The sequence below is a fragment of the Ptychodera flava genome, chromosome 1 (assembly GCF_041260155.1).
Source record: "Ptychodera flava strain L36383 chromosome 1, AS_Pfla_20210202, whole genome shotgun sequence".
Taxonomy (NCBI): Eukaryota; Metazoa; Hemichordata; class Enteropneusta; family Ptychoderidae; genus Ptychodera; species Ptychodera flava.
This window is the reverse complement of record NC_091928.1, coordinates 258,584-269,563: the sequence shown is the minus strand read 5'-3', so window position 1 is coordinate 269,563 and position 10,980 is coordinate 258,584. Positions and strand designations below refer to the sequence as shown.

At 35.9% G+C, this 10,980-nt stretch overlaps 1 protein-coding gene across 1 annotated transcript in view; it reads left to right on the top strand.

The window, feature by feature from the left end:
* Nucleotides 1-8,545: 8,545 nt before the first annotated feature.
* Nucleotides 8,546-10,980, top strand: part of LOC139136135 (phosphatidylserine synthase 2-like) — a 221,397-nt gene continuing 218,962 nt past the window's right edge. Inside the window, exon 1 of the mRNA XM_070707625.1 lies at nt 8,546-8,903. Within this exon, the coding sequence (XP_070563726.1) occupies nt 8,692-8,903 (212 nt within the window). The 5' untranslated portion in view covers nt 8,546-8,691. The remainder of the gene's footprint in view (nt 8,904-10,980) is intronic.

Genomic DNA, 10,980 nt, shown 5'->3' with positions numbered 1-10,980 from the left:
TATCAATTGTCTAATGTATGCTGATGATCTTTTATTGATTTCAGAATCTGAAACAGGCTTACAAAGCTGCTTAGATAAACTTCATAGTTTTTGTCGTGAATGGAAATTGTCTATTAACATAAAGAAAACGAAAGTTATTGTGTTTAACAAAAGTAATCATCTTGTAAAAGGAGTTATATACACTCACTTACAATGGAGTGACTCTTGACTTAGTGAAAGAGTACTGTTACCTTGGTTTTGTCATTACCCCAAATGGTAGATTCAAAGGTAATTTTCATAATCTTAAATTGAAGGCAATATTGAAAGCTCTTTTCAGCCTTCGTAAGGGCCTTCAGAATGGTTCACTTTCTGTAAAAGTTGCATTATCACTCTTTGATAGTTTAATTGTTCCTATTATGACATATGGCTGTGAAATATGGGGACATGAAATTAATGACAAGTGTAACTTTCTCAATGATGTTAGTATATCTTTTTATAGATTTATCCTAGGAGTCTCTAAACATGCACCGTCTGATGGTGTTGTTGGAGAGCTGGGTAGATATCCAATTCACTTTATGGTGATAAAGCACATGCTCAAATACTGGCATAGATTAGTTTTGTCAGATGACATCTTACTGAGATCTGCTTATACATCCAGGTTGAATTCAGATTGGTCTAATTATATACAAAGCATTTTGAACTCTTACAGTGGGAGTGATATATGGTCTTGTGTTTGCAATATCAATTCCACAGTTAATAACGTATATGATAGTTTATGTGAAACTTATGATCAAACATGGTTGAGAAACATTCATAATGATACAAGGAAGTGTGGAATGCAGAGGAATAAGCTCCAAACTTACAGACTATTTAAGACAAAATTTGAATTTGAAAGTTACTTGCTAGATACTTACCTATAGGAGGTGGCTGACAAAACTAAGAATTTCGGATCACAACCTACAAATAGAACTGGGTAGAAGGTCAATTCCAAAAGTTCCTGCAAATGAAAGATTCTGCAAGCATTGTAAGTCTTTAGTTGAGGATGAATTTCACTTTGTGATAGAATGTCCAAAATACAGAGCTTATCGAGATAGTCTATTTTCATCCACTAGTTTGTATAATCCTGGCTTTCTTGATTTGAATGATAGAGAAAAGTTCATGTATATCTTTACTCACGAAAACAAACTACCTCTTGCCAAATTTATTTCTTGTACGTTAGTTCCTCCCCCAGCAGCAGCTTCATCCAGTGTTTCCTGAGTTTTGTAATTTTTGCCTTACCGCACTCCTTGAGTGTGTTGTTGAGCAATAAAGTAAAGTAAAGTAAAGTAAAGTATAATCATCAATGTACATAGCATGTTATACCAACTGTGATCAAATAAATCCAAGTATATATCCCTAATAAGGAAAGTTCATTAAATACACAAATTAAATTAAATTTACATGAAATTAATGTAAAAATGCTTAATGACATTTAATAATGTTCTATCACAGTATCTTTAATGTACATAGCAAGTTTCATCAATTTTGGTCATGGAACTTCAAATATATATCCTTAATTTCAAAAGGTCATTAAATATGCAAATTAGGATTTGGATGAAGTAAAAATGTGTAATGACTTTCAATATTCATATGCAATTCATATGCAATATGAATATGATGAGAAACTAAATTTCTATTTTTCGTGGCCTTATACATGGGAGTCTATGGAGATCTGTCTTATACATGGGAGTCTATGAACGTGTAAACTAAAAATATGCAAATTTCACCAAGATTTGCCCAAATTTGGGAAAGGTCACTCCTATGCACTTCCATACCAAGTTTCAAATCAATCGGACTTGTGGTTTCGAGAAGAAGATTTTTTGACCAAAAATGGGAGAAAATTACAAAAAAATTCATGAAAAATAGCAAGTCCAAGATACTGACCCAAGATGTGCACAATCATTTCATGTCAGCCCAAAGTACTTACATGCTAATTTTTCATGTAATCTGCTCAGTGGTTATTTAGTTTTTTCAATTTTGACTGTTTTTACATTTTTTCACTTAATTTGCATATTTTTGGCAATGACAACTTCATTTGAACAAAATCTCATCTACAGCCCATCATCCATGTACACACCAAATATCAAGCTGAAATGTACAGCGGCTTTGGAGTTTTTTATGTTGACGGACAGACATACAGACATACAGACATTTCCCTAGCCTTTAAGAATAGCTTCCATTGCCATATATACATATGGTTTAATCATATACTGGATAGTGGTAAATTTCCTGCATTCTGGAAATCAACATTGTTAGTTCCACTTCACAAATCAGGGGACAAATGTGATCCAAACAATTACAGAGCAATCACACTTTCAAGTTGTTTATCAAAACTTTTCACATCGGTATTGAACAAGCGTCTCTTTAAGTATCTAGAGGTCAATGATCTTTTCTCACCTTATCAATTTGGTTTTAGAAAGAATAGACGTACTTCAGACTGTGTATTTTTGTTAAAGACTGTAATTGATAAAATGTTTTCTACTAAAAGTTTGAAAAACTCAAGCTCAAACAAGCTTTATGTATAGCTTTTGTAGACTTTAGAAAAGCTTTTGATTCTGTTTGGAGAAAAGGATTATTTCTTAAAATGCAGAGATTGGGAATAACTGGTGGTTTCTATGATGTTGTAAAATCTATGTATGATAACACTCAGTACAAAATAAAACTACCAAAAGGTATTTCTGATGGGTTTCTTTCTACGTGTGGTGTTAAACAAGGTTGTAACCTTTCACCAACTTTATTCAATATTTTTCTGAATGATCTCCCAGGTATTTTTGGCGATATGTCTGATTTCCAAATAGATATTGGAGACCATAAAATGAGTTGTATTTTGTATGCTGATGACTTAATACTTATGTCAAAATCTGCAGAAGGTTTACAAAATTGTCTGAATAAGTTACTTTCTTATAGTAAATTATGGGGTCTCACAGTTAATGTAGATAAGACAAAAACAATGGTATTTAACAAGAGTAATCATTTCATAAACAATGTGCAATTTTATTTTGAAAACAATTTGATTGAAACAGTGAAACATTTTACATATGTTGGTGTTCTTCTTACACCAAATTCAAACAAAACCAGAATAATCTTAAAAACAAAGCAATGAAAGCTTTATTCAGCATAAAGAGGTCAATTTTATGTGAAAGAATGTTAAATCCTAGACTTTGCTTAAAACTTTTTGACACATTGATTGTTCCAATTCTTTCATATGCTTCTGAAATTTGGGCAACAGAAATCACTAGTACTGATAATTGTCTTGAAAGTCTTTGTATGTCGTTTTACAGATTTATTCTAGGAGTCAGTAAACGTACTCCTTTGGAAGGCATTATAGCTGAGTTGGGTAGACTACCATTAAAGATCTCACTTTATATGTCTGTTATAAGATATTGGTGTAGACTGAACAGTTTGCCTTCAAATCACATTCTTAAAAAGGCACTCACAGAAAACAGAAAAATTCAATCTCCTTGGGTGAAATTTATTAATCGCAATTTGGGGGATTGTAATCATATGCATGTTTTCAGTTCATTGGGAGTGAAATCATATTGTCAACTGAAGAAGAAAATAAAAGAAAATCTTACAAGTGAATATTTGGGTTCATGGAGGAGAAATCTGTTTGATGATGTAAGAAAAAATGGAAATGGTAACAAATTACGTACATATAGAATTTTCAAAACTGAGTTTGTCTTCGAAAATTACTCAGATTGCTTGTCTGACTTTACACTCCCTAAACATTTGTCCAAATTCAGATTGAGTGACCATAACTTGCGTATTGAAATGGGAAGAAAAAGTAAACCTAGATTACCTTTGAGTGAAAGAATCTGTCAGAGATGTGATTATAATGAAATTGATGATGAGTTTCATTTATTATTTTCATGTAAAAATCATACTTCAGAAAGAATTTTATTGGGACAATTAGTGGTACAGATTTTTGTAAATGTTATAGTCTCTTAGAAAAAGAAGAAGTTGTCAAAAAGTTAATGGAACAAAATGTTCTTGATCTAGCTGTACTTCTAAAGAATACAAATGTATGCTGAACCCTCCAGCAGCTCCGGGCTGAAAAATGTCCTGGTAACTTTTGTTCATTTGTCGTTCAGACTTTTACTGTTCTCTTAAAGAGCACATGTTTACACTGAGCTCAAGCAGCTCCAATGAATGTAATTAGTGCATGTTTCTCCTATTACAGAGATGAACGGTTGTTTTTCTTCCTCTGTATTGTTCACTTACATTTGTAACACATCTTGATGTACCATACCATACTCTCTGTTAGTATGTGTCGAGTAAATAAAGATTTATTGATTGATTGATATGGCTTAGTGGGAGCTAAAAACTTGTCTGTATGAGATATTCTAACGATAAAATATTACCTGCGAACCAGTTTTACGATTCAAAAAGAAAGTTGAGAAAGAATGGAGTTGTTGTTTTCTTCAATTTATGGGTGAACTTTATCATTTATCCGTCATCGGGTAGCATAACTTCGGCAATTAAGGGCTAAAATGTTGCGTTGTAACTACATAATGAGAAACGGATATTAAGAGGAGAGGTGACTAAATATTATAAAATACAAACCCCATTGTGTTTTGATTAACAGTTACAGTGATGTGAAACTTGGAGCACATTTTTAAAGTCGTTTTTAGCTACTATAGACTATAGTCTATAGAAGCTATTGGGATGGGTATCCGTCCGGCGTCCGTCGTCAGTCTGTATGTATGTATGTATATATGTATGTATGTATGTATGTCCGTTTGTGAGGCGTCCGTCCACTCAAATATCTTGAGAACCGCAGTACTTACTGATTTGATATTTCTTGTGTAGATGAAAAATATGATTTTGAGAAACAACTTTTTTTAATTTTTTGATATTGTTGAAAATAGGCAAATTAATGCCAAAAAAGGCGTTTTTGGTAAAAAATCTTCTTCTTCATAACCGCTGGTCAGACAGCTTTGTTATTTGGTATACAGGTCCCTAGGGATAACCCAACTTAGATTTGTTCAAATCATGATGAAATATGAAAATCTGTATTTTTAAGGAATTTTTTTGTCATTTTTGATCAAAATTTGACTTACTTTGTATGTAATTCTTGTACTGTATAAACCCTATCAATTCACCCAGAAAAAAATAATTAATATGATTTTAAATAATTGAATTAAAGGGATATAGTCGTCTGAACTGCGCCTGTGCGAGATTCTTGTTTACAAACAATGTATTTAGTGCACGATATCAAGATGCACCTCATCATCATAGCTGCAACATTTAAATTATACGATGATAGATTATGACAGATATGTTTTAACTTTCATCAATCACCATTGTGCCTTGGATACATTGTTGCCATGGGTGGTATGGGTCCCATACGACCTTTGAGCGCAGTTCCGACGACTATATCCCTTTAATTAGGAAATCATCAAAGCCAAAATAATAATTAGTGTCGAATTATCAGAAAGTTCAACTTTTTTTGACAGTTCATAGTGAAATGCTTACCATCTTGGAGGATTAAAAGATGTAAAGGCAACTTTCCTGAATCCCAACTTTGACATATTCTGAACCGTCATTTATTGTGCCCTGTATGTTATCTAAAAGAAATTGCTCAAAATAGTTTGTCATGATAGGATGGTCAAATAAATAGAGATAGAGAAAGTTCTAATTTCCATTTATGGTTGACTTGGTAAGGATAAAATAAAATTACTTTTTGAGGAAAAAAATAGAGTGGTCAATTAAAAGAGTGGTCAAAGTGATACAGTTTTTATGGTAAAGCTGGGCTGTAAGATTCCTCATGTGCTATTTATAGCAATTATGCAATCTGTGTAAACAGTGCAATGAAAGTGTTACATCATGCTTTTGATGACCTTAAACTTCTTAAGTTTCAAACATTTGTCTCTTCAGTGTGCTTTCTCTGAGTACGTACAGTCTCAACTTATTCAACAGAACTTACTTACAATGTTAATTTGAAAGTTAAAATGTGCTTGGTTAATAGGATGAAAATACTGATAAAAAGATAACGAGCTTAACCCTTTCACCACCATGGTTTGTCCCAAATCCATTGTTTTCTATGGTAAAGTTGGACCTGTATACAGGGAACTAGGGGTGAAAGGGTTAAGATTCTTTATAACCTGACAGATATGCTGTTTTTTTATGACGAAAATATTGATTTAAGCAAGTCTTGTTTACTTTAATTAGAATGTAATTAACTCTCGTTTATTAGCTACTATAGACTAATATAGTCTATCGAAGCTATTGGGATGGGTATCCGTCTGGCGTGCACAGTCAGTATGTATGTATGTATGTATGTATGTATGTCTGTTTGTGAGGCGTCCGTCCACTCAAATATCTTGAGAACTGCAGTACTTACTCATTTGATATTTGTTGTGTGGATAAAATTTATGATTTTAAGAAAATTTTTTTATTAATTTTTGATATTGCTGAAAATATGCAAATTAGCACCAAAAAAGGCGTTTTTGGTAAAAAATCTTCTTCATAACCACTGGTCAGACAGCTTTGTTATTTGGTATACAGGTCCCTAGGGATAACCCAACTTAGATTTGTTCAAATTGTGATGAAATATGCAAATCTGTATTTTTATGGAATTTTTTTTTCCATTTTCGGTCAGGCCATCCTGAAATGAGCTATCAAAGATATCCACCTTCTTCATCAATACATGTGTCACAAAACGTTATTCTCTACATAACACAGCAGAACTCTGTCAACTGTTGAGTTGCTTGTTTTTTCAAAACCGCTGGTCAGACAGTTTTAATATTTGGTTTACAGGTCCCTAGGATGACCTTATACTAAGTGAGATAGTTTCATACAGTCAGGAAATACTTAATTTTGTATCCATGTCTATAGTAGCTTCAGGGACTTTGGCCCCTTTGTTTACACTTAGGGAGCCATCATTATTTACTGCCTGGGGGGGTCGGAGGAATTGCTTTTGAAACTCCAAAATTTCGAGTAACCCCCCCCTGCCAACCATGACGTGTTTGAGTAACCCCCCTCTCTGCTACAGAAAATTTGAGTGACCCCCCCCTCCCCCCCAATAAAAAATTGGGAAAGTTAAATATCTATATAGTAAAATGGATTGCTGCTGCGACAGGCCCTGTACACACCCTGATTAAACCCTGTGGTATAGGTCTTTGTCGGAAGGAGGTTCCAATTGCTGTGGCAGGGGCTGATGTACAGGTCTGTATCCAGTGCTCTGGTGACATGCAGTTATTCTGGAGGATTTTTTTTCAAGAGGGGGAAGATGTGGTGCAAAAGTACCACAAGAGACCGCATAATCGGTCGCGGGGGGAGGTCAGGAGGGGGATGTCCCCCCTCCTGCCATTGGAGCTTTTGAAAAATAGAGATTAAAATGGTGTTATTTGGTGGCACTTGGGGAGTATTTTTTTCGAATAAAAAACTCAAAGGAAAATAAATCTGAGCCAGTATTCCAAAACTTACATTTCAGTTCACTGATTTCAACTATATTTTTTGAAACCAAAAAGATAGCGACAGACATACATTTATTCACATTTATTATTTATTATTATTTTCCTGCAATAAAAGATGGGTTTGTTGTCAAGGCATTCAACTGGCTTTAAACTTCATAGCATCAGAAAAAGCTTGCTTTACACATTTTCCCCTATCGGTAACCTATACAATGTAGAATATAGAAAGCAGACGTTTCTCATTAATGATCAGGCAAGTATATCAATCTTTAATCAGGAAATACTGAAAAATGTACTCAGTACTAGCCTCTAACATAAGGCTTGCCACGTTGAATAGCTGATCATTCTCGTCTGAAGATCACAATAACGTGAAACACATAGTATATATATATATATATATATATATATATATATATATATATATATATATATATATATATATATATATATATATATATATATATTATGTGTGTGTGTGTGTGTGTGTGTGTGTACACAAATACCGGGTATGAATATACATATCTTTACTATTATTGTTGTATTAATTCGTAACTCCACTAAATGCTTCAATACATGTCAACAAAATTGAGTAGCCCCCCCCCTTTCTTGTTCTCCACTTTTGAGCAACTCCCCTTGTAGCTTTCGATTTTTTGAGTGACCCCCCCCCAGGCCATAAATAATGACGGCTCCCTTATCATTCCATTAGACGCATGAATAATCTGATCTGACGCCGGTGAAGCTGACGCTGTAGCGTCATCATCATCCTCATTTTCGAGTGACCCCTGAGGCTGAGGATGAGTATGAGTATGACGCCAACTTTACGCTCGTTGATCCATTCCCCTGTCTGTCGTACTTTCTGCGCAGCGCCGTCTCATTTCGACGAGACGCTATGACCACAGCTGGTTTTATGAAGAGACTGAACAAAGTTTAACTTTAGTACAATGTAGGTTCGTCTATCGCCATGAGGCGTTGTCGTTTCAAAGTCCGCTTTGAAATACAAAACAGCTAGTTTTTTCGGTTAAATATAAGTTTAGCATTTTTTTCCATTGAAAAACTTTAACATAAGGATATTTTATCGATTTCAGCTTGTGAATGTGTTTACCAGAAATGTGACCTTTCAGTTCATTGTTTCGCCTGGTGGCGTGATGATTGACCCTTGGAGGACTACCTCCGCAGTCAGACACTCGCCACTCATCGGTTCGATATCAGCCTTTCGACCTTGCATTACCTTCCAACGGAGGTAGCACATTACAATATTATGGATGGACACGTAAATTCGAACTCATCAAACAATTTCCAAACTACTGTCGGGTCAACTGATGGCTTGTCACATCATCATTACACACAGGATGATGTAGCCTTTGTGTGTTCACAGTGTGGTTGCGTTGGACATACTGTAAAGGCCAAATCAACACCCTTCGCCGAAAAACAATCACATGTGTATGACGATGGAACCAGTAGCTATTTCTGGTAGGAATATATCTTGATTTTGTTTAGTCATAATTTGTTCTTGAACTTCTTGAAGAGTGTGATAGTGTGTTAGCCCTGCGTACAGGTCTGTGTGTTCCTGGCGTTATACGGCCTCCACCACAGCCCTGGAACAATGCAACGGTCCATAGAGATAACTGGGGACTCTGCAGCGAGATTCAAAATGGCGATCTCCATGGGTAAACAACTTGTCGAGTACGTTGCGTTTCAGAAAACGAGCGGTTTTGGACATAAGGAGAAGTTAATCGCATCTATTCTGGGGTTGGTTAGGAGGTAAAGGTAGGCAGGGAAAGGATTTTGCCTCGATGGTGATAGAGCAGAATTTCGGCCAAAAAGACCGTTTTATTTTTTGTTGCGGTCCGGATCCGGACCGCAGAGTCTCCAGTCATCTCCACGAACCGTTGCAGGGCTGTGGTGGAGGCCGTATAACGCCGGGAACACATAGACCTGTACGCAGGGCTAGATAGTGTGTGTGATTCTTATATACACTAATCCCATGTTCGGCTCGAAGTTGTACGGCTCCGCGAAAAACACTCGTATACGATGACGTCAAACAAAAAAATACCATGGGATTATATATTTATCACATGAACAGTCTTCTTATTTTTCTTTTGACGTGAATGGATCAAAATTATCGTACAACAAATTGCATGAATTTCGTCGCGATTTGTGTTTTACTTACGCGGATTACTTTCATTTAAAGAGTAAAGCGGCCCATCACCCAGGAGATACTTTCATTCATAAATCCCATCAAGCTGAAATTTGCTACATCAAATGGTATCTCCACCAACCAGACATATGGATTCTGTCACGTGAACCTGTCAATCATTGTCTGGCGCTGTACCGATGCCAAGGCAAGTTGGCCATCGGTACAGTGGACATAATCGTGCTAGCGACGGATAGCCATAGTATTCAGAGTTATTCAGAATATTTACAAATAGATTTATGAAGTAAATGCAACGACATGATCGAAACAGTAATTCTCATTGTCAGAGATTCCGTTGCTTTTCAAAATATCACACAAGTTTACGACCGTGGCGAGCGCGAAAGATTCCGTTTGATGACACACAGAGTGTACCTCATTGCATGTTTATGCCCACAACGCTGCCGTCACTGGTCTCTGCCATGCCGGTGTCAACTCGTTAATCCCGATCTCGGTCGTCAATGTTTTCATCTTAAAGTGTGAGTCCCACCACATTTTGAGGTTATTTTGTTTGACTTGAGGCGTATACTCTAGTTCTGGTTGTCAATGAAATTGGTATTAATAAAAAAAACATTTACACACAAACTGTTCAAAGCTTATTTGAGCGGTTTTTAGACGGTTGTATTGTGTTATTTTGACGAAAACACGGGAAAAGTTGCACTTTTCGACTTCAATCATGGCGACATTTTCCGGAAATTGCCGAGCTCGCCCCATTTTGGCGTAAGTAGCTGTGACGTCACTAATAGAACCCGTGATGGTGACATCGTGCATTGACTATGGAGATAGTGATAATTTCATGAGTGAAAGCAGTGCAACTGAGAATGTCATCCTCACAGAAGATATGACAAAGCTGTTCAGAATTTACAGGCCTGCAAATTTAACAGTCGGGACCTTAACCTAAACGAGAACAAGAGTGGAACTCTTGTTGACCGTCGCGTCTATGACAAGCCCACCGTGACCACAGTCAAACACACCAGTGCACTACCGTACACACAACCGCAAGCTACCAAAATATGAATAAAAGTCTGGAGTTGCCATCCCACTTCATTATTACTTCTCAACATAAATTGCCTCGTTCAAAATCTGTAATATAAAAATTTGAATTACACCGTGACGCTTGTAGATAAATGTAGTAGAGATCAAGTTGAAAATTGTCCACACACGTCTTTCCTATCAACAGCTGGAAGTGGAACAGGCTGAGGGTCATGTTAGCATAAACACCAAAGTAGTATTCTCGCCGAAAAATCTTCAGTTTGGCGTTATAAAACCTCACATGAACATTGGCACTTTTAAAAATATGCAACCGTGAAGACATGTCTAGCCAAATTCTCGGGAAGAGATAAATTAAAATTGACA